Here is a 26,577-nt window from a genome sequence, read left to right on the forward strand (position 1 = left end):
TTCGGTGGCAGCGGACGATTTTGATTCCAAGCCGGAGTCGGACCTCTCTTTAGGTTCGCTAGATTCTTCGGATCCAGAGTCTGCGTCTTCCGAGAATCTTGAAAAGTGGCCAGATGCGCGGGTCCGTGGGAATTGTGAGACAGGGTACCGGTGAAGGACGCCACGCTCGGTGTCCAAGGTGGTTCTCTACCTGCGATTCGAATACAAGGTTATTCCAGTCACGAAATTACTCCGCATCGACAAGACAGAGCTATACACGAAATTGTAGATAGGGCGTAACGACATCTTTGTCGGTCGCCGATATATACAATACACGGGCATCCGTTGTCGTCGTTGAGAGAGAGAGAGAGAGAGAGAGAGAGAGAGAGAGAGAGAAAACTCGAGCCTTGGCAACGAGGTGAGCGTTATTACTTTGTACGGAGCGATTCGTGGAAATTAACGTGCAAGATATAGAAAATCTATGGAAAATAACGTGACTTCGCTGCCAATTTGTCAACATTGTTTTCACAATGTGTTGACATTGTTCAACGCGAAAGAAAGAAAACAACAAATTAAGAAACGAAAGAAGAAATAAAACGGTGATCATCGTTCGAATTGTTTATCTTTTTCTTCGTTTTCAATTATGTTCCGATAGAATCGGAGAGGAATATGTAAATTACCGGGCCCTGCGGGGGCGTGCCCTCAGTAAAAATCACTGGATTCGAGGGTCTTGCACTGTTTGCTCAAAGTCGCGTACTGGCCAGGTTGATCTCCGAGTCCAGAACGGTGTTCAGTTCGTCCACCTGTCGACTGCTGATTATGCTGAGACGATTTGTGATCCCCGCCTCCTCCACTCCCGTTAACACCCCCACCTCTGTAAATAGGAAACCGAAACGAACAAAGTTGCAGCATTATCTTTCTCTCGGACGATTCTCTGATATCTATGCGTATTCCTATTGCGAAGATTTTGGATCATTCGTTTTCATGAAACAATCTAAAGATAAAAAAAAAGTACGAACGCTATGAAAAAACGAAAACACACACATAAGCGCACTATCGCTAACGGGTCCCCGTAACACGTCGGGAACGTCTCCATAACACGAATTTTTCATTTTAAACATCGACCACAAAGAATATTTAACATTAGCTTGAAATTATCTTTCTAAATATGTAGTAACAGTCTCAAACTCGATGATGGTGTAAGAACATCGAAACGTATACGAAACGCTTGTACAGTTATTGTCCCGATACTAGCGCGGTTATTAAAAAGATGTATACAATTTACTTTTTCCCGCGGTAAAAGACGATCAATAACTGTACCATCATATAACACGTGTCATTACCACCGTAGCATCGTACACAATTAAAGCGGCATTCAAATCTTAATACAGTATCTATCGACATCAACGAGTTACATGGTAAATTGTAATCGATTCGGTTCAACGCATTGGTAAGAATGAAAAATCAGCGAGCGCATCTCATAACGTCGAATAAAAAGTACACATCGTCTATGTACGAAGCGAATAGTAAAATAAAACATAGTTTGATGTAACACGACAACTGTGTTTTTGTTCGAGCGTGTGCGTTTGCGTTTGCGTTTGCGTTTGCGTTTGCGTTTGCGTTTGCGTTTGCGTTTGCGTTTTTATATTACCCGGATCGTGATTTCAGTTTGTTCGACAAACACGAAACGGGGCAATTTTTTGTTTCCCTCGGTAGTCTGTTACGTTGGCGGCAATGAACGTAGAAAAAAATCGAAAGAACCGTTCAACGCGCGCGATAAATTCGAAAGAAATGCAACATTTGGTTCCTTTCGAAGAACACCTTGCGGGAGGATAGCTCGAGATAGTTGGAGATAGTTGGAGATTGTTTGAGTGATTCTCGCAGCTCGCACAGCTCTTCGATGTTTAATCTTTATCGTAGCCAAGTTTGCTCGTTTCGTCGGGACGTTTCGCAATTGAAATTTTTCGCCGTTTCTTCGACCGAGGTTTCTCCTACCGGTCTTGTAAACGTTCGGCGAGAACGTCTACAAGGTTTGCCGAAAAAGTGTTATTCGTTTTCGTAGGTTCTCCTAGAAACGCAACGGAGGTACTCGAAGCGTATTTTCGGTTCGACGTCGAGTTCGAGCACGGTTGGTTCACCGTCGTTCCGCGATAAAGATTAAAGATTGCTAAGAAATAAAACCGAAGAAAATCTCATGCACAAACTTTAGCATGCTCTCGTGCAGCTGACGTGCTCGAGCAGTCGCAGTAGCGTAGGACGGCGGGGGCGGCGTTAGCAAGAGAGGCTGCTTAATGGTATTTTGAGTGCCATGAGCATTCGGATAAAGAGAAGGGGCTGTAGGCGGGTACGACCCTTGGCCTCGAAGGGTCCTCGCTGCTATCGCCTGCGAGGCTGCCGATGGTGGTAGATACGGGTCCTGCTCGTCGACTTGGTGGTAATCTCTTCTAGAACAAAGTCGTTGTTAATCGAACTCTGTCGAACTTTGATTCGCGTGCTTGGTACGCGCGCACTCACCGTTTTCGTATGTAGATCCAGGTGTGAGAGTCTACCCAAACTAGCACGGTGAAGAAGAGTCCAGCGGCTAGACTGGCCAGCAGCATAAAAGTCAATCCGTACCTGAACGGATTTCGATGTTATTAAAACGGCTTTCGAAGGGTAGAATATAAACTTTCGAAGGGTCGATACGCGGACGGATGTTGTCGCAGATTCGAAACGCAAAGAGGAAGACGTCGACCACGACGACGGGGACGTATATTGTCTTTGAAAGTGTTCGCTCCCGGTCGAACGTTCGAAGCAACGTTCGTCCGTCTCTCCTCTTTTCCAACGATATTCAGATTTCACGATTACGGAGGTATTTGGCCAAGTAATCACGCGCGCATCTACCGTAAACGCGAAAACCAGGAATTTGTAAACTTACAGGCCCAGGTGGCACAGGCTCTTCGCCGCGTGAACGTACTGTTTGTGGAGGGGTTTGCAATCGAGCAACGTGGCCAATCCCGACATAAGTCTGTCGACGGTGTTCACATCGGTCGAGAGACTGCTCAGCTTCGGTTGGAGCTGTTGGTCCTTGAAGAGCTCGATCGCCAACCTCGTCACGATGTTCAAATTCTGCCTGATGTCGGTGATCGTTTGCTGCCCGTCGCGCAGTCTCTGCGTGAACGGATTGCTGCGCGTGTTTTCGCAGTGCGTGTAGTACGAGAGTACCTCCGAGGCTAGCGTCGAGGGTACCGCCCTGGTTAGGTAACCGTCCGGCGACACGCACAGATCGCCCAAGGCCACCGAAGTCGCAAGGTACAACGAAGCCATCAGCCAGGAGACTATCACCGCGAACAGACCGAACACCGAGAATCTGAAACGAACGAACGTTCCGCGGATCGATCGATTATCGCCAATCGACCTAGGGACCGAATCTCCGTTCTCTCTCCGAAACAAGAGGAAAGAAAGTGGACACATACGTTATCAGAACGCATCTGGAGTGTCGCGCAACTCCGACGATCAGCACGACGCAAAGAACGAGAAGGGCGCTCAGGACGGCCATCGTGACGGGCCACCTTAATTGCTCTATCTTCTCCCCCAGCCCGATCGCTCCGGCGAGGCTGATTCCGCTCAGCGGCTTTCGAATCTCGAAGCTTCGGTTCACGGCGATGTTCGTGTTCTGCGTGGTGGTGTTCAGAGCGTCCAGCAGCAAGCCCAGCATAGTCTTGTTGCTCACCGGAGCGTCGAATTCGTCCCCCATCGCGGTCAACTGCGGCTGGATCTTCTTCTTCAATGTGGTCTCTATCGTGTCGGTCTTGAACAGAACGTTTTTCGTTCAGGGTATCGTCGTTTCGAACAATCGAGAGAAGGATTCGTCGTTTCGAACGGGATACTATCTACGATCGAACTTTTACCGAAACTCGAAAAGCGAGCCTGCCTGCCTACCCGATCGGCTGTCTCGATAGGATACCTTTCGCTACCAAAGCTGAACCAGGTCGCTCGGACGAATGAAAATCTTTAATTAAAATCGGATCGTTCGTCTCGGCACAGAGCTCGCTACTTTTCGGGCTTTATTTCCATAACGGTAGTCCGCGAATTCCTTACTATTCTTGACCCAAATTAGCGCGCGTCGGCCAAGACACGTTCAAGCGCGGAAAAAAGTGGAGCGCAAGCTGATTACGAGGAGGTTGCGGGTCTACTTGCCAAGATTGAACTACGGATACGAACCGGGGACGTTGAATGGTCGAATAAACAACTAGTGGTAAGAAGAAAACCAAAGTGGACGATAACCACGAGGATGATATGCTCGTACAATTGAGACGAAAATGGCAAATACGCGCGTATACGTGCGCATACGTGTGGATCGATTACCTACAACACCTACCGGGGAGGATCGTCCAAGTAACAGAAAGCGTAGCGATCGGTAGGAACCGCGACGAGCGATACATACCTCCTCCTCCGCCTCCTCCTTCTCGTCCTCCGGTTTCGTTCGAGATGGATGGAAATAAAGACGAACGCGACGGAGAAAAATGTTTGAAATTTTCGTTTAAATCCAAGATTCGTGGTCCGGACTCCTGGACGATACGTTCGATCTAAATCCGAAACGAAGGATTTAGTTTCCAAGTATCCCATGAAAATCTATTCTCCTCCGTTACGAATGTGTCTCCGGGGCTTACGGAAATTCATCGATTCGGGCAAATCGACGATGAAAAGATCGATGATTTCGCTTTGGAAAATGTTGTTCCAGCCAACACCGGTTTACGACGACCCACGATGACCGCGTCTAAGGAAGAAATCGAAGTACGCGCAACCCACCGACTGCGCACCTTCCTACCCGTGCGATCTAACGCGTTCTGCTCCGATCGGCGTAAAAAATCAACCGGCCTCCCAAGGCCAATGTCGAGAGTCAACCGTCATCGAGCATCGAACGCCGGACACCCCGGTCGATAAATCGATCGAAAGAGAATTCGCGCTGGAAAAAGCAAATTACTCGAGCACCCCCGACCGGCCAATTGATTTTCTTCCAACTGTACATAGCTACGTCGCTGACGAACGATACGTAGTTTACTTGCCAATTAGCGTCGAGGAACATCGAATCGAATCGAATCGAATCGAATCGAAACGAAATAATGCATCTTCCTGTACCAACACCAACCTGGTTCCGCACACCCATGATGATTCCATCGACGTTCTTCGCCGCAGCCACCAATTGTACCAAACCGTTGTGCACGTCGTCGTTACCGTAGAGCCCAACGGCAACAGCTCCGCTGCAGAGCAACGCCAGGATGGCCAGCGAACACTTGAGCAGGGTTATCGACCTTCTGGGGCGCGGCTTCCGGTCGCAGCATCTCGTTACCAGGTATACCAACAGCACCAGCAACGTCAGGATTAACCAGGCTGCGGGGATACTCCCGAGTATCCCGAGGCTCTGTCAATTAAAACGTTAAACGTTGCTCATCGACGCGAATCTTTAACGAAACCTTAAACCCGACCTACGTACATTCATTTTCGTTCGATGTTTCTAATTAAAATGTTCGGCCAGTGTTTCGTTCGGTGTATCCGGAAATTGTGTAGTCTCGATTAATTAGATCCAGTTGCCGCTGTTTTCCTTTTTCGAAACTTTCCACGAACGCTAATGGTCCTGGCGAAGCGTCTACCCGCTTTCTAATTAATGCTCGTGTCCGTGGCTGTCGCCGATGCGGCGTCTTCTTACGCCGGGTACCGTTAATTAAGGCTGAACTCGAGTTTCGAGAGAAGAAAAATTCCGCGAGCGCGATAAGTAGACGGGTAAAAGAAAAACGGTCTACGCGCGGTACGCTCGAACCGGTATTTCCAATGGAACCGGACGTTCCTTCGACCCGACGGTCCTCGCGTCCACGTTCGATCGGACCACCCTCTCCTCTCCTCTCCTCTCCTCTCCTCTCCTCTCCTCTCCTCTCCTCCGTCTACGCCTAATTTCGACTCGTTGTTTACACGCGACGAGTAACGGACGATTCTCCGGTACTCGCGATCGCGCTGATCGATACGCGGCAAAGACGTTGCCTTCGATCGACCTTATCGAATTCGCGTCTTACCGAGCGAGAGGATTATCGCTCGAGCGCACAGCGGCTGACTCACGGAGTGAGTCACGGTTGCTCCTACGAGTCGCGATATTTACCAGAGTAACCAACGGATATCGCCGAATCGTCAATTGCGATCCTACGATAAGATTGTCGCGTTACGTTCCACGTTATCCCCTTGCGACCGATCGATGCCTCGAGGGCCCAACTTGGAGCAAAATCGCGACTCGGTTCACGGTCAAGGTTGCTTCTCCCACCATGGCGACAAACGGAAACGGAAATGGAAACGGAAACGGAAACGGAAACGGAAACGGATAACGGTAAGGGTTATGGTAACGGTAACGTTAACGCGAATAGGCCAATATTCGATGCCACTCGAACGTAAATACCGATAGACCGACGAATTCACGGTGGTACGCTCCGATCGAGGAGGCAGTTGCCAAGTTGCCACGCATCTACTTATCTTTCCAACGCGTGTACCTATCGTCCATTCTTTCGTTCGAAACGCAACGACACCGACAAAACGCGCACGTACGCCTCAGCTGCGATTCAAAGTTGGAAGGACGCGGGAGCACAGGATCGGTCGAAAGTGCGATCGTAAATTTCACCGATTCGGTTCTTCGATCGTTTCGTTGTCGGCACATTCGATTCCCGAACGATGCGAGTTTTCTATCGCGATACCGAAAAGCCTGCGTGTCGCCGGGTCAACCACCCGCGGATCACGTGTGCCACCCCGTGAAACTCGGTAGAAACTCGGTAAATCGACCCACCCGTGGGTACCCATCTACGTATATCGCGTTCATTCTTTACGCGACATCGATAAACTTCACCCCTAATTTCAACCACGTGACTGCGAGGAATATACCTATACTCGTCGGAACCTCTTGTACTTGGATGGAGATATTTAACGGTAGCCCTACCTTTCTTCTCCAGCTACGAACAAACTGTATCGCGAAATGGCTTTCTCCAGTTTACGAATCCAATTCCACGGTGACGTTACGCGCAGCTTAAACCTTTTCCGACCAAGAGCAATTGAACGTTTTTCAATTTCTCGATACAAAGTTTACAAATCCGTCAGGATACAGTTCGTAGAATAGAAAGCGTGCGTACACATCGAAACGATCGATCGGACCCTCCTCGCTCGGTAAGACGAAAGACGAGACTGATTTTGGACTTGGACGGAATCGCTTAAAAGGCACGTTCCTAGTCGTCGAAAGAGACCGAACGGAGTAAAGACCGAGAAATACGCGGTGCACGCTCGGCCAAAATCGAACCCCGAAATTCCTTACTTCCGTCGGCGCGAAACCTTGCCGACAGCTCCGAGTATTTCAAGAGCTACGAAGCAGGAACGCTACTCGCCACTTTAAACGACGGATACGCGTCCGTCTCTCGAGCTCCCATCGAACGATAACAATTTTACCCATTTCTTTCCGCTTTCGAAAATATTCGCGATATCGTGTCTACGCGATTCCTTCTTTTCGTTCCATCGCGAACAAATAGAATTCTGTCCGAGCAACGTTCCATTACTCGAACAATTCCGTACTCGTTGATCATCGTCCTACGTAATTTGGGCATAACGTTCCGTAGTTCGCTACGTATCATTTTATTCGATGCGCGAACACGTAGTTCCGTCAACGTTTCGATCGGAATCGAAACAAGAACCAAAAACCTTCGATTCAATGGCCACGAGACGATCGAAACCCTCCTATCGTTTACGATACTCTAATTTACAGAGTGTACACGTGTGCGTGCCTACGCACATTTGTGCTACGATATACTATACGTACGTATACGTAAGTATAGTACGGAGAATTAATCGCTCGAATTCAAGTCTCGAAAGGTGTCGAGCCGAGAGGAAGACGGTCGTTGCATTCACAGCGACGCGACGCGACGCGACGCAAACTCTGAAATAGGTCCGGAAGAGGGCTCGAGATGAAAAGAGACAAAGAGAGAACGAGAGGGACTCGTATCTCCGAGCAAATGGATTCTCTTCCGAGACTCGCGAGATTCAAAACCCATGAATCGAAAAACTTCGCGTTGTCTCGGACGTTCGACCGTCCGCTTTACACGACGCACGGTAGGTGTGACGCGCCGTGACGCGCGCAGTATCACTTTCGAGTCTCGTCGAGCGAACGCAACGCGAAACTTGTCCACCGCTGCTCGGGCTCGAAACAGCTACCCGTTACGCTTTCGAGCGAACCTTGAATATTCGACGAACAAAAAAAGGAACAATGTTTCCGGGTCTATCGAACGAAACGATCACGGTACTCTCTTCGCGATTGCATCCCCAGTTGCACGCGTATCGACTCGAATCTACCGCGCGAGATCCAAATCGTTTCTTTCACGTTCCTCGTTCGTTGCGCTAATTTGAAAACAGCAGACGACAAGGTCGTCTTTCTTTCTGGACGTGGATACCGAACAGACCGAAATCCTATCGACCTATCTTTCGGGACGCTCGCGGGTTTTTTCATCTCGGAGATCGGTCTACTCAACTGTGCCTCGGAAGCTACCTTCGCGCGGGAAATTACGTCGAAACGTGACAATTGTTGCAACAACTCCGAAATTCCGAAACGTTCGAGGGGAAACGTTTAGGACGGACGATAGGGAAGTAAGCGAGGAGAGACGTTAACGACGATCGAATTAGGGAAAAGTGTTGGAAAAGAAACGAGGGAAGATACCGAGAAACGCCATCTCGCGATTTAATTACCCACCGATGTCGCCGCTGCGGCCGCGTCGCGAAATATTTTCAAGCGAGAAAAACAATAGACGGGCATCCAATTACCGGGGCTCGTGTTGCGTCGAGGATACTCGGAGAGACGTTTCCCCGAGGCTCCTCCTTCGTCGACTACCTACCCTACCGATACGTGCCAGAGAAATGCGCCCAGGCCGACCAATTTCGCTCGTTCTCAACCTCACCGCGATACTACGCGCGCACCTATACACGTACGCACGGGTGTTGCGTTCGTTTACCGAATTTCTTTTACTCGCGAGAAAATTCGATTCGTCTCCGATATCAAAAATCGTTGGAGATTTTCAATTTTTCTTGCCAATTTTAACTCGCGACGCAACCCAGTTTCCATGCAAAACCGAACGAACCTGTTTTCCGTTGGTACGGAGCACCGGCAACGCTACAGGACGAACGATACGCCTGCGTATCGTGTACTCGCGTTCTTTTCTCGCAAATAAACGCGATACGAAAGAAATCGGCGTAAGAGAATCGATTCGTGGACACGATCGATGCAAAGAATTACTCCGTTAACGGGGTAAACGAAAAGGAGGAAGAAAGCGGCTGGGTAAACAGGAGGGGAAGTTGGAACGGTACGCGATGGACGAACGACGAGTAACGCTACCAAAGTACAGGGATAAGATACGCGAGCGAACGGGGAGAATCGAAAAGAAGAACCGGGAAGGTGTTACGTAGATACCGATGCGAGCACGAGCCTCGATTGATACGTAAATATAGTACGTCGAGTGCGCTTCTACGATACGTTTTACAAATAACGGCCACCTTGAAAACTTGGACGAAACACTACACTCGGGTTATTTAAACGGCAAATACCTCGCTCTCCCTCGGTGAGTGATCGAAATCGACAATTTATCGGAATTGGAAGAAAATTTCGGCAAAGGTGTTGGTAAAATTCAAAAAGAACGTTATTACTTTTACGAATCTTACCCGCGCGATTCTTCTTTACCTTCTTGGAACACGTGTTGTCAGCCGACAAGGACTCGCAGTCCCCTCGCCTCCCGTTACCCCTCTCGCTGTACATTATTCGTGCACCTGCCCGAACGATAATTAGAGGAAGAGCGCGATCGATGGGAGAAAAAGAATAAAGAGAGAGAGAGAGAGAGAGAGAGAGGGAGGTGGACGATCGCATCCGAATATCCCCATAGTCTTCCGTACCGTCTCGAAACGAACGGCAATCGAATCGCTCGAAAGCAACAAGATCCGTCCGAGTGGTCTGTAGCGATAAGTTGCCCTCGTGTGCTCGACATCTGCAACGAAAGACGTTGCACGAGGCGATCGTGCTTCTCCTCGAGAGATACGAGAAGCACGACAGACTCGAGCCAGGGGGACGAGAAGCAAGTGGTGGAGGAAGGAAGCCCTTGCCAGCGGTAGCAATGGCTAGGGACATCCAACGAGAGGCGGAGAAGCGAAATACGAAATGTTCGTTTACCGGTACGTATAACGTACTCGTTTCGTTTGGAAAAGTTTCGCTACGATCGATACACCGTTTCGTTAATTTAGGTTTCGCCTCTTCGACGATAACCAGGACGGGAGCTCTACGATTCCTTTCTAGGATCTTAAACATCTATACGCGTACACGTAGGTACAGGCGATAAAGCCGTTTCAACGAACGGAGGATTCGTAAAAGTAATCTCTCGATTCCGGAGAAAAATGGACGAACCGAGTCGATCGATCGTTCGAAAATGTTGGAAAAAGTGCTACGTTCAAGGTCTACGATTCAATGGAAAAGAAATCACATTTTAGGCATTTAGGTGGACGAACCGAGCAATAGAAATACAATAAATTTGAAACAACGCTGGAAGCGTCTCGGTTCCGTCGCTAGTTAGCGGTCTGACGTACCGAGTACGTTAAAGCCCGCACGTTGCTCCAGGCGCATTATACGAAAGCCTTTGTGCATTGTTTGAGCTTTCCCGGCCATTGTGCTTTCCAGTTACACACAGCTTGGATTCTCGTGCACTCGCGGCATCCAGCTGCGTTTCTCCGTGTCCTTTTCCTCCTCGTTTCTCATCCCCGATTCTGTCCTCTCTACGTACCATCCGCTCCTCCCTCCCTCTTACCTCCTCCTCCTCCTCCTCCTCCTCCTCCATCGTTCCCCGCATCGCTACGAAGAAGCGTACGATTCCCTTCTCGATGCAAAAGCTTTTGCTGCCTTTTGGACAACCGCCTCGCCCGAAGAGGACACCGGGAATACTCCGTTCGAATAGAACGTATCCCGAGAACAGTCTCAGCGTCTGGAATCCTTATCCTTCGGGATAGAAGTCGCCGAGGAATCTCCCTGGAGAAAGTCACTGCACCGGCTTAGACTCGTGACAGTGATTTCGAATCGCAGCGAGCGATCGAAACGAATCGGACGCTAAAATTATTCGACCGTTTCGAAATGTTCGTACGAGAATAGGTACGTTAATCCGTACGGTAGGTCGATGTTGTCCTCCGTTGGAAGTTCTGCAAGCGCAACCCTGTAAACGTACGCGGTACGTTCGCGGAGGAAATACGAAGACAAGGAAAGAGAACGCGAAACGAGCCTTTTTTCCCTAATCGAAGCGAAACTTTCCATCTCTCTGCGTTCAACGTCGCTAATACGCGATCGTCCATTTTCAATAAGACGTATCGTTCGCATCTTTGCAACGATCGCGTCGAACCGATCTCTTCGATGGTTGCAAACATCCAAACGAGAACGTTTACAGTCGCGAAGAGTGATGCAAAATAGCGAGTAGACCGCCAAGTAACGGAACAACTACGATGCAATCGGTAGTTCGAATAAGCGATCTTGTCGTTCAACGTATCGCAAGGAAATATATAGTATTATAGTATACCTTGCTCGTAAAATATTTAATCGTTCTCGGAGAAACGATTCGTAACGCGATCGCGACAAACGACACGTTTACCGGTAAACGGATAAATACTTTCGTCGATCGTACTATATTACGAATTTACGGGAATACTCAAAGTACCTGCTCGAGTGGATATCAACGTAACGACCGATTCGAGCATCCTTGTATTTTAATGCCCGTTTCGTTTAAAAGGAATTCACGGTTGACCCGACTCCGGCAATTCCAATGGATCGAATAAAAACTAACCAAAGTTATCGATCTGTACGACTATGGCTCGAACTGATACAGAAACAACGAAAAATATTTAAAAAGATAACCGAAAATATCGAAACGCGCAAGCAACGGTTGTAATTAAAACTAGTAAGGAATAACTCGTTGGCCGAGTAAACGTCGGAAGGTTCGAAGACGCTTGTATCGCTCGTTTCCGTTTTAAAATCCCTAAACCTGTCCCTTCGACGGATTCTCTGTTTTACGAAGCGTTGGCAAAGAATCTCTCGGTCGTTCCCTCCGCGAGTAGCGAACTCGGGCACGATCGAGAGAGACCGTTGGTTCGAAATCAACGGGAAACGCTTTGTACGGTCGCCAAAACGGAATCGTGCCGAAATTACTTTCGGATATCCACGTTACCCGGTACGGAGGTTCGATGGATCGCTATCGCTATCGCACCCCGTTAACCGACCTCGATGAACCCCCACCGTTAACGCTCGAAATTACCGAAAGAGGAACAAATCCTACGAGATTTTTACCATTCGATAACAAGGAATATCGACCGTTCCGAATGTTTGCGTAAAAAGACCTCGACGCGCGCTGTCTGTATCGCGAAACATTCGACGCTCGAGGAAGTCAATCGTATTCGTACTCGCGACAACCTTACGAATACGTACACAGCTACGTACGTGTACCGTAAACGTCGTTTACCGTAGACGTAGCAGCCTCGCCTTCTTCGTTCGTTACGCGTTCCAAGTTCCAATCGAACGCAAACGATATACGAACATTTTTGAAAATCCTACGGCCGATCGAAACTTTTTCTTCTTTTTTCCTTTACACCGAAACAACAATGGAAGTTTACGTTCGAAAAAAGTCCAGGGTGATCGCGCATCGTTGTACATTGCCGGTTTCGACCAGCGTTTAGAATAACTCGAAAATACGTAGTTTCTTCGTTTTTTCGAAGAATTCGTACGGAAAAGAGCTCCTCTTCTACGCGTTAACGTGTACGTTCAAGGAGAACTGTTCTCAGAGACAATATTACCTACCTCTAGATAAATTTCGGAATGTGGATTAAAGGTGTTGTTGACCGAATGAAGAGAAACGTTGAGGTGCGGCAGGCTATGGAAGACCCTAGCGAGCGACGGTACCGTGTATTGTTCGGGAACCTGTTGACCGCCCGCCATTTTGGAGAACCCTTGTCTGCCGGAAACCCCGTTGAAAAACACCTCCTACTCGTCAAGACATGCTACGAGTCCTGTAACAACAACCAGTCACCGCGTTAAAAGTTGTTTTCATTTTCCGTTCGTAGTTGCGTACCGTACACGGTACGTAAGTATCTCCCTGGACAGGGCGCAGCGCGCCACGATACACGTTTTCGTTCACTTCCGGTATGTTCGTTGGTTGCGTCGGTTAAGCTTTCCTCAAAGATCATTTTATTCTATGCGGTTACATCGAATCCCCCGTGTAAAAAAGTGAGACTCTAAATATAATACTATCGATATCTCGATTTCGAATCGGTGTAATTTAATCTTCGTTAAGTATCGTCGCCGTTGCTTGACGCGACGAGAAGCGACGAGACGCGACCAGACGCGACCAGGCGCGACGAGACGCGACGAGACGCGACGAGACGCGACGAGACGCTCCGAAAACGCTTTGCCCGGGACTGATTCAATTAAGCTCGAAGCGCCGTTGTGGAAGCAACGAGCGCTTAATTAATGAAATCTGTGCCAGCTGCTCTCCGTTCCGCTCCTCGTCCGTCGACGATACCCAACGAGGAGAACACGTGCCACTCCCGGAAGTATCTCGAGATTCTTTTCAACGAATCAGGTATTATCCTCCGCCGGCGGATATGCTCGAACGCATCGGCAAGGCCACAGAGTACCGCGAGTCTGTTACTCGCTCCTCTGTCTCTACGTTTCTTCTCCGTGGTCCGTTTCTTTTCTTTTAACCGTTAACGACTCCGATTTCTCGATCGTTTCCCGATCGATCGAATACAGAAAGCGAAGCGGATCGGGATGGCATCACGTGGCACACAAATTTTTCGCCTAGATTCGTTTTTCACCGGTCGTTTTTACAACGTAATACGCGCGCAAAAACGATGCATATTGTACGCCATTTACGAACGAATTCGATCGGTACGAGTAATTTTCTTCGTCTCCGATAACAAATAATTCCGTTTTTCGAAGGATTGCGCGCAATACGAAAGACGACGACAATATTCACCGAGTCGCTCTTTCGAAAACCATTCATCGATATCGCTAAGGTATCGGTGAAAATAATTAAGAGATCGTTACGTTGATACTATATTATACTCGATACAAATACGTAAACTTTGAAACCTTCGACACGCTTTACAAATGAGCTATTTAAGGAACAACGGTAATAACGATGACGATGACGATGACGATGACGATGACGATGACGATGACGATGACGATGACGCCGACGACGACGATGACGATGATTATTATTATTATTATTAGACAAAGTATAGTGATCTTTATCCGTTGCTATTAATTTTTCTTCGCACAGGGCAGGACAGAGTCATCGTTACCGCGACTGTTTCGGTGCTTCGAATCTTTTGGATCGATCCTGCCACGATTCGATTGTACACCTTTCGTACGGAACGAAACAATTCCATTTTGCGCTCGCGACCGATAATCCGGACGCTAATTTCAAAACCAGAGACAATAATTGCGCGAGACGAGCAAAGGTCCCGTTTGAAAGATTTTCAGCGAAATTGGCCAACCGAAAGTTCCGTTTTCGCGAGCATTAAAACAGGGAAATAAAGAGGGCTTCGTTTCTGGGTTTTTGCGTTTTTGGCTAGTTCTTTGTCTTCGCTGGAATTACAATGCCGAGCCGCAGAAGCGCGAGCATCGTGGAGAAAGAGTAGAGAAAAAATGAACGAAACGTGGAGGGTGGAGCGCAGGGAAGTTGGGTCCATTCTTGAACTTGTTCGCGGTGGTAGGAAGAGCGTGGGAAACGATCGGCTAGAACGTGCGCGCTCCCGGCTTTAAAACGCGCGTTAGGTCTCCTCGTTTCCTTGGTAGCGAGACACGGTGTTGACCGACGAGAGTTTCTCCGTTGGTAATTGTTGCAATCTCGGTACGTTTCGCGTTTCCTCGCGTGCTTTCGAAAGCTCGGATGTATACGCGCGAGTGGAACACGAATAATATTCAACGCTACGAAGAGGCTTCACGGTACGCGTGGCAGAGTTACTCCGTGCGTTCGCACTGTCGTCGAAGCGGTTCCATAGATAGGAAAGAAAAATGTTTGTTCGGCGGTCCTATTGACCGTTTCGTCGAGTCGAGTCGAGTCGAGTCGAGCAAGGTGCAGTCGCCGAGTACGCGCATTCTCATCGAGGTCGTGCATTCGTGTCCGTTCGAGGGAAAGTGGATAGAACGGGCTCCTAGCCTAAAAGCTGGCTTACCGGTGACTCAACGATCGACGTCTCGAAACGTGCCTGGCCATTCGAAAAGATTCTCCGAACGATTTCAGCTTCGAGGCGAAAACCCGCGGTCGGTTTTCGGTAATCTTTGGACGAGGACTCGTATTCGGTTTCTCGGCCGTTACCATTTGCGAGAAAATCAAAGCGAGCCTGTGTCAACAGTTTTCCAAACAAAGACCTAGATCCGTATCCGAAAACGTTATTCGGTAAACTCGACGATTCGGTTACCCTGCGATATTTCAACGAGAAATGCTCGTAAATCGAACAAACGTCGCGTAACATGGCAGAACTCGCTCGATAGAATCATAGGAATACGCGGAACCGTTTCGCGACCCGTGGTAACATTTTTTAGCGTACGGTTCACGTTTGAACGTTTGGTATCGACAGGAAGGCCTCGAAGATCGTAGAAACGGGGAACCGGTCGCGCAAATGAGCTTGAAATTAGCAGAGAAACCCACCGTACGAGGGCAACGGGGATAGGGTGCGAGCGAGCGAGCGAGCGAGCGAGCGAGGGAACATATATCGAAATCGGTGCGCATCGCGGTGGATTACGTTCACCGGGTACAACGGTGATCGACATTTACGAGGCCTGCTTCGGAAGAGGCAACGAAACAATCACGCGTCATCGTTTGCGGGCACGCGCAACGGAAACCGAATGGATCACCGTAGCGTTACGATCTCCGTATACTTGGTACACAATCTACAATCGCGATAAAACCAAATCGAAATCTTTCACTAATCCGAGTCGGTCGGTTGTCGAAAAGGAACACGGTAACATCGTAAGGAAGAACGGAATCCTCGTGGTCGGTGCGCGCGCAACGCGTACAAACGCGACGACAATTTCAACCTACCGTGCGCGGTAGGTATACTATACATCGTTCGTCGCGCGTACGTATCTAAATACCTATCCACGCGTACGCGTTACGAGATTCCCGACGAAACTGGGCGATCGTTCCTCTCAAACGGGGATCATTTTACGCGTAGAACGTTACGGTCTTTGCAACGTTGTCTCCACGGACACGAGATCGTTGAACGCAACGAGAAAGATTCGTCGAAACGGGTTACCGACACTTTTCGAACGGAGCTTTCGCTCTCGTAACGCTGCCTTTTCGACGATTCGCCTTTATCGTCGACAGTGTCCATTTTTCCCTCCGTTAACGCGCAGAAGCTCGACAAGGGTGCGCGATAAGGCGCAATTTATAGATACGATTTACGTTTTGCGTATCACCGGCGGTTGCAGTTTCGACCCAGCGACAGCTGTACTTGGAGTCGAAAATATCAAGGTGCTTCTGTCCGTTAGAGCCTCGATCCTCGACATCGAACCGAACACGTGTCCAGGTACGCACGTAAGCACGTACGCACGTACGCACGTACGCACGTACGCACGTACGCACGTAAGGGAGAAAGAGATCGCAACTCTCTCTTTCCTTTTCGAGTTACTCCTGTAAGCACCAACGCGGCACGAACGGTGCGGATGGACACGCGCGCATCGTCTCAAGGCCAACGAGCTATTATCTCTACCGTACGCACTTGGTAGATGGTTGGTCCACGATGAAACCATCACCGCGCAACGCTTTCCCCTCTTTTGCGAACCAGCAAAGATATTTTCAAGTCTTCCGATCAGGGCACCCTGTACCGATACGTACGCACCGCTGGGACGAAAGAAATTCTCAGCTTCGTATCAGCGTCCCTCGATATCGCGACTCGGTAAAGAGGGAATCGCGATGACAAATTGTAAGCGGTGGCTCGCGCTACGCGAGTGTTCTCTCAACGTCACCTCGTCGATGTTTTCTCAACTTTGAATGCCTCTCGCAGCTGGGCCTTGGAACATTATTAACGCTAAAAGCTCGTTGCGAACCGAGTTCGATACCGAGTACGAGTACGAGAACGGGCAAAGTACGACGAGTCGTCGATACTTATCTTCGCGGAATTGCAACGGGAAACTTGCTCGTGCTTCGAGACAATGAGAAAACTTTCGCGAATCGGCTACCTACCTCCCTCTTCCCTCTTTTTTCCTCCGCGGTGTAGCCAGATCGCTGGATAGCGCGTTTCCCGAGAAACTTTTGCGCGCACGAATTACCGAGTTTAATCCTGCGAACGATCATCGTTCGTTATCCTGCACACGTCTTCGCATACGTGCATACATGGATACGCGTTCACTCTCAACGAACACCACCGATTCCTCTGCCGAAACACCGAAAGACACATTGATCGCGTTTACAAACTTTTTCGAAAGAAAAAAATGATATTCGAATCGATCGAGAGTAACGTTAACTCGAACAACGAAGAGAGAGAGAGAGAGAGAGAGAGAGAGAGAGAGAGAGAGAGAGAGAGAGAGAAATTGAAAATATTCTTTCGCGCTCGCCACTTTGGAAATACAAAGATGACATTTATCCGTTACGATCAACTTTGATCGTTAAAAAAAAATATGAAATCCCTGGTCTTTCGAGAAAGATTTGATCGAGTCGCGATGTACGTTTATCGTCCGATTCTCGAAAAAACGACTTCCAAATTGTACCAGTGCGATATCGGGCGAGATTTCACGGACGAACGAAAAAGAGCGTTACGAACACGCACGCGTCATCGAGTGGCGGCGTTTCGTGCACCGGTTACGTTAACGATCGGAAATTTTAGCGAAAAGGGACGCGATCGAATATCGAACGTACGATTCGAGTTTGAGCGGACGTAGCGCGTACGCGACCGTTTCGTCGCGCGAAACCGGAAGGAAAGGTAACTTTGAAAACTCGAACAACGACAAGGATTCGTTTACGAAATCGTACCTCGAAACGGACCAACGGGTATACGAATCGTACATTGTTCCAATTGTTCTTACGAATACTCGCGATACGGTTACGCGTATTGGCAGAAATGTCGAAAATGTGAAACGTTGTTGCGTACCGTGGTTCGAAACGCTCGGAATATCTAGAGGAAACTATATGGGCAAAAATACGCTACCGCGACACGATAAAAGGGTTTCGCCGAACGACAAATCGATACGGAAGAATACCTCGACGCACGGCGTAAATTCACGGGAAAGAGTAAAGCCATTGTTCGCCAACGATGTTAGAAAAAGTCTGTTTCGGTGCGTCGAAACGGTTACCATTGACGATTCGGGCTTCGGTCGAACAACGATCGACTCGATACGGTGGAGGATCGAATACCATCGGATGGGCGCTACTTGCGATTTCGATCGACAACCCGATCCAGATCTAACCGAGATACTAGTATGCCGCGGGTTCGAAGAACCGATCGAAAGGTCGAAAACGGCGCGAAACATCGAACGGCAAACCGCGGCGTAAAGAAGTCCGAGTCCGAGCTCGAGCCCGAACCCGAGCCCGAGCCGAGCCCGAGCCCGAGCCCGAGCCCGAGCCCGAGCCCGAGCCCGAGTTAACCGCGAGCGCAGAGAATCGATCGGCGGAAGTCGTTGCTTCCTACCTCTTGCTTTTCACCGTACCGCTCACCCGTTTCCTCTTTGACGTATTGCCGACATTGTATCGAACGACGCACCGCTTCTTTACGCCGTATCGAGAAGCTACTCGCTACTCGCTACTCGTTGCGATTCCTTCGAAATCGCTCGCAAAGTACTCGTGCCGCAAAACTTTACGTCGCGCGTTATCTCGGAACTGGTGACTTTTAAACCGATTCAATGTATCGCATCTCCGTCCGAATCTCCTTCTCGCTTCGTTACGACTCAAGACCGATCCGAATCACAGGACTGAGCGTCCGTCGCTTCTCGTACCTTGTTCTAGACGCGTAAAAGGTTCCTGAAAATCTTCAAACGACTCGACGCGATTATCGAGACACTTTTCCAAGCATCGATCCTCGTGCTAGATATTCTCCGACCGCGTAAACGGTAAATACGAGTAACGAGAATACGTATATTTACGATATTTTTTCTCCAAGCTGTTCAAACGTGTCAACGATATCGCGCGAATCCAAAAATATCAAGGCTTTCGATCGTTCGAGATAAACAACGAATTCGCTCGCAAAGAGTCGAATTCTGGTTAAAAAGTTATTCCTGTTTGTTGCTACCCTACCGTTTTCCGGTATGTGGTAACTCTAGGTCGGATCGTAGAGATTATTTTTAAATTGCTCCGTTTGACATAGAAATCGACATTTTCGATCCGCTCGTTCCACTTGGAGCAGAAAAAGAAACGCTGGCAAATATTTGCCTCGAATTCCTTATCGCGATCTCTTGTTTCATTTTGTAGATTACCCGATGACCTTGAACGTTTCGGTTGCCGATTGCGCGATTGCGCGATTGCGCGGTTGCGTCGGCCCGATATTGGGAGAGCGCGCGTCCGGTTCGATTACCGGAGAAACTGTTCGTCGGGGTGGCAAGAAAGACGGACGGGAGCGAGAAAAATAAATTTAAAAAGTTCCTCGCAGCAGGACAGTCGGACATTTCGAACGATTCGCAGCGCAGCCAACCCGGGCACGGTTCAACGCGCCGCTTCCCGCTCTACGAGCTAACCCGATCCGTGGTAACGAGCGTTCGAGATAACAAGAAAAATCGCTACGCCTTCGAGAATCGAATATCGATCGTGCACAAATCTATACGAATATACCGTACGTATGTTCGTTGTATTCCTCGAAAAGGTTAAGGGTAAGTAATTTATTTGCGCATCCTTTCGCCGAATAATTTTCATTTTCTCAGAGACCGAGGAGACACCGCGCAAAGCGCGCTACGCGAGCTACACCCAAGGCGCTTCCGCGTAGTTTGCTTTGCAATTCTACCGGCTAAAAAGTCCGAGCAGAGCTTCCCTTCCTTTCTTCTGGCTCGTCTCGTTTCGCGTCTTCGTAGAACGAGGCTCGAAGCGTTTGCACGGAAAATTCAACCGTTGAAAGGAAACGGCAACGAAGAAGAGAGAGCGTATCGCGCGCGGTAGACCGGATCACGGTCCAACGTGTTAATTCAAAGATAATTTACGTCGAAGACGGGTTTGAAACCTGCCCCCCCCCCTCTCTCTCTCTCTCTCTCTCTCCACGATATGTACATAAAAGTAAATGATTATAAGGCGTTTTCAGGCGCCACGTCGAGTCGCGTCGCGTCGCGTCACTTTGCTTCGGTCGATGCTACTTTTTCACCCTTCTTCCGACGATTTCAGAGGCCAGAAGAAACATCGCCGAGCTTTTGCCGAGTTTCGCTTTCTTTTCTGCTCGAGGAAACGAAGCGACCGATCGAAAGAAAAGCTGCAAATTAATCCGCGGAACACGTAACTACTCGATAGAAACTTCAAAACTGAGTTCAAAGGGAGAAGGTTCCCGGGAAGGTTCGAATCTGAGAACGGTTTTCTATCGGTTTTACGATCGTTTGAAATACTTATTCGAGTGTTTGCCGTTGCGCTATTCATTCGGAGGAACGCGCACTTAAAAACTGCGAGACGTTCGTATTGGAAAAAATTTTGAATCAAATTCCGTCTAATCGTACCCGGTCGAATCTAAATATATTCGAGACTGTATTACCATCTGTATCGAATGAAATCTTTGGATGAAATTTCAATTGTTCGAACACACGTTTCGAGCGGTCCGACAAATCCAACGTAAAACGAGCGAGCAGACTTTCCAAATAAATTCCGAACGCAGCACGTACGTGGATACTCGGACGGTCGCCGCGTCGAACAGCGATGAACCTTGTCGGAGAACGTATCGTACGTATCGTACGTATCTCTCTTTTAAAGTCGCAATTACCGTCGTTGTACGGTAGGAAAAATTCCAAAAGAACGAAAAGAAGAGACGGAGAAGACCGCGCTCGTCGACCGGGGCGCTCGCACCGTCCCTCGGTGAAACGAGTCGCGTCGGATAAGATCTGAAATATAGTATTCCGGCGCGCGCTTCAAGTGTGAAGAAACGGACTGCACCGAGGGCCGAACAACGGGTTCGGGAATACTTCCACTTATCTCCGCCAAGTGGAGAGGCTTTTCCCGCGTTCCGTCAACGTCCGGATAAATCACCTTCTCACCCAGCGGATCGATCGATCGTTCGTTTCGGCCGAAGACACGCGCCGGTCGTTCGTGTACTACGTACACGTGTACATCGCGACGCATCGCTGCATTTCGATGAACCAACGCGACAACCGTATTCGATAACGCTTCCGTTACCGTTCGTTCGCGACGGAAACGGAAGCACACGAGCACGGCTACGCGAAATATCCCGCTCGATACGCATACATACGTATCTTTGTAATTTTAACCTTTCGTTTCTTTCCTTTCGTACACCCTTTCCGTTTCGGGGGTCCAAAGTTCGCCGATAGTGCTCGTATCGCGTCTACCCTTTTTGCAGGTATCGTCTCGCGTTACCCACGAGGGATACGCGGTGACCCTACTTACTCTTTTTAGTTCCAGCGAATTCACGGACGGACGGACGAACGGACGAACGGACGCACCCGGCGCTCGAGCGTTAACCCAAAACTACGGACAAGACTCGCTTCGAAACGGACTTGTTTGTCCAGCGAGCGCGACATTGGACCGCGACCGTCCCTTGACCAGATTTCGACGCGAAACGAACTCTATTCGCGGAAAATCTTCTCACGTGTCGAGCGTGCGTACACGCTGAACGCTCGTAGACGTTTACCGACTACGTTACCGCTTAGCTTTCTTAAAGAAGAATTTCTACTTATAATACGGCGCGCAAATACATTTTCGAGCCAGTCTACGCGCATATTTACGAATCGAACGAAAAATACACGGCCAAACGAGAGTATTGGACTCGGCAACTCCGAGAGTTGAGTCGGTTCGAGAATCGAGACGTCTCCGGGTTCCATCCCTCCGCGTGATTTGCTTTACCACCGCGACAGAATCGTCTTCCGCGGACACCTACGATCAACGCGCGAACAAAACCGAAACAACCGTCGCTGACCGATGGCACTGTTATCGCGACAATTTTACCTGCACGGAATCGCAACGGATCGTTCGACCGTCTCTCCTTTTCCTTCTCCGAACGAATTCGATCGTCCGTTGCGAGTCTTGTCGCGAATCGGCACCCACCTAGATCGGAGTGCAAGTTACTCGCACTCGACGACTCGACGCGAAGAAATCAACGCTGAAACCGCGACGAGTACCTACACCATCGAGAACCAACGACACGCAGTATCGGGACATACATATACGCCTCGATGCTGGCAACTCTCTCTCAACTTGTAGCATTTCCTCGACTATATTGGTTTCGATTCGGAAACTGCTACGTACGTTACGATTATAATGTCGTTTAAACGTTAAGTTGGTAAAGCTTCTGCTTCGAAATGTGTCGCGTTCAACGCTATTTCGCTACTTTACCATTTTCATAGCTCGTGCGAACTACATTACCTTGTAGATACGTACGCGGACAGGTAAAACTGTAAAATACCAATTCGTAACGTATTCCAACGATTACGTGAAAGATTATCAACTATTCTATTCGGAAAGATTAGTTTTTCAAGTACCATCGTAATGCGAACAACGATCACTTTACCCAGTCGATAACGTAGAGTTCGGAGAACATCCAGGCTCGCTACCGGCACGCGTGCGCGCTCGCGTGTGTTCTTAACGGAATAATAACACCGTGTTCCAGTTTCATTGAAACCGACACCACTTCCAGTCGCTTGTTATCGATTCGAGCATCTCGATACCTCGTATCGAGTAAGATGGACAGTTCGATTCGTTGCATAACGGAGAGAGTTTACACGGACGGTTATTAATATTCGATTCGCTCTATACCGCGGACGAGTGTCTACAAATTAAATGGAAATTCGTTTCCAACGTCAACCTCTATCTTCGAACAATGATACAACACGGATACAAATGCGCGTAGTTCGTGTATTCCGTCCTTTTTGCTGTTTACGAATCTACCTCCGTCGAGCGTATGCGAGGACAAAACGAATCTCGCACGAGTCCCGAGCATCGGAACAATTCGTAAATAGTTCCGCGCTTTCAATGTACGTATACGTCGCGTAACGTTTCGCGCGATAAACGCTCGATCGGTTTTACTCGACTGACCGAAAAATCAACGATTCCCCGATCTACGAAGCGCCCAAATAGGTAACATTCGGTGATCTCGGTTGTCGTAATAACCAAGAAAGAAAAAGACACTCCGTGCTCACGGCTGCCGCGATATACACAATACAGATACGCATGTACGTACGTATGTATCCATACTATATGTACGTCCGCGTTACTTCGGCATCGATCGAAGATACGATACCGTAAAATAGAGGACAATGAGCACGGATCGATTAATTTCAATTTTCGATCCAACGAAACAATAACAACAATATATTCTCATTACAAAAGGGAACTTGACTTGTAGCGAAAAGCTACATACGTATGTATTTACGTGCGACCTTTTCCACGTCGTACGAGACGAATTCAATCACAGCGGAGACACTGATATCCGAGGTCGCGCGAGCTCGAAAACGGAAGGCAATACGGACGACACTTACAGAAATCAAGGATAAAAATCAAACTCGTATCTGCGATTCTTACTTTGTCGCTATTTTAAAATATTTACAGTACGTAACGGTAACGGTAAATTTTTACAGAGAAGCGGCCAAGTGCCGTTTTACGTGCCACCGTGTTCGTTAAGAAATTGGATAAGAAATTGTGCGCAGAGAAAAAATAAATCTCATTTTCATTTGTACGGTATTCCGATCGATAAATATAATTGTTGACCGAACCGATAAATAAGTTAGGATACTTCACCTTACGCAAAAAGTATCGGCTCGACAAACCCTAACTTTGTCCAACGTAACGATGGGACGAAGCATACCTCGACTCGATCAATTTTAAATACACATATAGTACGCGTACTTATATTGTCGGACCATGTTTGCGATAATTGTAGCTTTTCGTACCGATTCGATGGCTACTCGATAAGTATTTTTCAAATACCTACGTTAACCGAAACATTTTCTATTCACGTCTATGGATCGCAACGACAACATCAACAACAACAACAACAACAACGACAACGACAACGACAACGACAACGACAACGACAACGACAACGACAACGACAACGACAACGACAGCGACAATGACAACGACGACGACGACGACGACGACGACGACGACAACAACGACGACAACGACAACGATAACAATACAAATGATCCATCTGGAACAATAGCATTCGTCGATAAGATGTACGGTAACTCTAAATATTTATTTTCAAAAGTAATACACGCTTCTAACAAAACACTACGTAACTATTAAATTGATCGATATTCGTGAATACATACTGAACTTGATTCCGTCACTACCCACTGAACGGTCACTTGCACGCACGTAAATACGCACATACGCGCGCACGCGCGACACACGGTTGTCACTTTTTGTTATCAACCCACCGTGTTGCGACTATTCTCTGTTAAAAGTACACGCGAGAAAATGTCGGATACATTCTATATGAGAATTACCGGACACGCACTCCGATAATTAGAGTATCGAGCTTTCAACCTCTTGACCAGTCGGTAACACCGCAGAGCTTTCGTGGAAAAAGGATTCTCCGATCAAATTCCAGCCGAGAATATCGGAAGCGCCGTAGAGAGGTTATGTCGTTGAAAAACGAGTCCGCTTGCGTTGTCGTACGTAATGTCACGATAATCGTTCGACATCATAAAATGCGAATTTTTTGTCGAAACTGAGAACCGTAACGCAACGAAAAGTATTTGGTAGTGCAAGCTGACCAACATTTACCACAACTCCTTGTTTACCTATTTGTCTGAACAACTGTCCGCCCATCGAAGGCGAGGAATACTCGAAATTAATACGTAACGAAACACTGATCCTTGGTGACTTTGTAAAATATTTGCACAATTATAACGTAGATCCGTCGATAAGTCGCTCTACTTTGATGTAACGTGACAGCGAAAACAGACGGTTACATTTTTCTTTTTACTATATTTTAATTGCAATCGAATTTCCATGAAAAAGAAAAATATTCTTTCGACGTTTCTCCGACAAAGGTGTTTCGCACTGCCCTCTCATTGTCAATTACATTTCCTGCCGCGTATAATTCAAACGTGAATCCACATCGAACAAAACTCCCGCCTCTGAATTCCCCCTTATTAAACTACCGCACCGTACTTACTGTCATTTTCACGCATTTCCTTTCAGCATCGGTCGCCGGCGTGTTCGCTTCGAGAGCGGGTAACATTTTACGAGGTACCCGCATAACGCGTATCACAGCGTATACTTCTCTCGATTTCTTTGAATTTTTCTCTATAACTACGCCGAAAATTCACCCTCGCCCTTAGGGAGCACGCACGCGGCACAGAGTCACGTAACGACGCTGGAAAGGGGCATGCACACCCGCATGGATATCCCGTACGTACCGTAACCTTACACGAACGAACGTCGCGCCAAGTGTGTACTGTGTGTATCGATCCCGAGAGTACACACGAAGAAGACGACTCTGAGCGCCACCACGTTCGTCTCTGTCCCTCTTAATTCGTGGGAGAGGCGCTGTCTCTTGTGTTGTTGCTTTCGTTAGAACGCAACGATGATTACTTTGGTTGCTACGTGTACGTACGTACGTATTCCGAGAACTAGCAAACAAATCACTGAAACTCGATCGCGCACAACATTCTCCGGTTCGGTGCAATGTCGGGTAAAAACGACCACGACCACGACCACGACCACGATCACGACCACGACCACGACCACGACCACGATCACGATCACGATCACGATCACGATCACGATCACGATCACGATTTTTTCATTCGAAGAACCGTACACCGGGGTGATTATTGAACGAACGAACGAAAAGATACCTCTCACGGCTGTATTCGTGGTTATATGCTTGACAAAATGGTTCCCTTACCTTGATTTTCTGTGAGTAATTTAAACACTGACACACCACGGAACAACACACACTCCACGCCCCACGAAGACCCGAGCTCGACTGAAAGCCGTCGTGGAGTGGGGTGACGCCACGACCAATCCCAGCATACTGGCACGCGATTCCATCTTCCTACCGTAAGACGTACCAGCGAGAGTCGAAAACGAGCGTACGTATACCTCGTCGATGTAAAATTCATGTGACAGTTCCGTAACATACGATACAGCTAAATCGAAAGAAAAATCCAGCTCGATAAGAAAATATCTTTATTCTTTTTGAATCGAATAAACGCTCGAACGAACAATGCCATCGTAGTAAACAAGACTGTTAGTAAACAAAACATTATCCCTCGAGTTGTTGGTATCTATAAGTAAACGCATTTTGGTCTCATATCGTACACGAATAGTAACTAGTTGCAACGATTTAGAATGAATCCAACAGAAATAGATAAGTATTATTGAAAAACGTTGAAACATATCGACTAAAACCGATTGGAAAGTCAAGGTACAGAAG

General features: G+C 48.1%; 1 protein-coding gene across 8 annotated transcripts; it reads right to left on the minus strand.

Moving 5' to 3' along the window:
* Window positions 1-55: 55 nt before the first annotated feature.
* On the minus strand, window positions 56-26,107 carry Tty (tweety). Of its 8 annotated transcripts, none has more exons than XM_076314921.1 (9): window positions 26,047-26,107; window positions 12,845-13,053; window positions 5,111-5,383; window positions 3,435-3,769; window positions 2,897-3,328; window positions 2,494-2,595; window positions 2,184-2,420; window positions 660-853; window positions 56-190 (listed from the first exon to the last, which is right to left on the minus strand). In XM_076314921.1, the coding sequence occupies exons 2-8, from the start codon at window positions 12,980-12,982 to the stop codon at window positions 682-684; spliced, it is 1,689 nt and encodes a 562-aa protein (XP_076171036.1). In that variant the 5' UTR covers window positions 12,983-13,053; window positions 26,047-26,107; the 3' UTR covers window positions 56-190; window positions 660-681. The 8 variants fall into 8 exon arrangements, with proteins under 8 accessions (XP_076171036.1, XP_076171039.1, XP_076171032.1 ...); XM_076314924.1 differs by having other exon boundaries at window positions 2,331-2,423; XM_076314917.1 differs by having other exon boundaries at window positions 2,184-2,423.
* Between the last annotated feature and the right edge of the window lie 470 nt (window positions 26,108-26,577).

The sequence above is a fragment of the Ptiloglossa arizonensis genome, chromosome 6 (genome assembly GCF_051014685.1).
Source record: "Ptiloglossa arizonensis isolate GNS036 chromosome 6, iyPtiAriz1_principal, whole genome shotgun sequence".
In the NCBI taxonomy this organism is placed as follows: domain Eukaryota; kingdom Metazoa; phylum Arthropoda; class Insecta; order Hymenoptera; family Colletidae; genus Ptiloglossa; species Ptiloglossa arizonensis.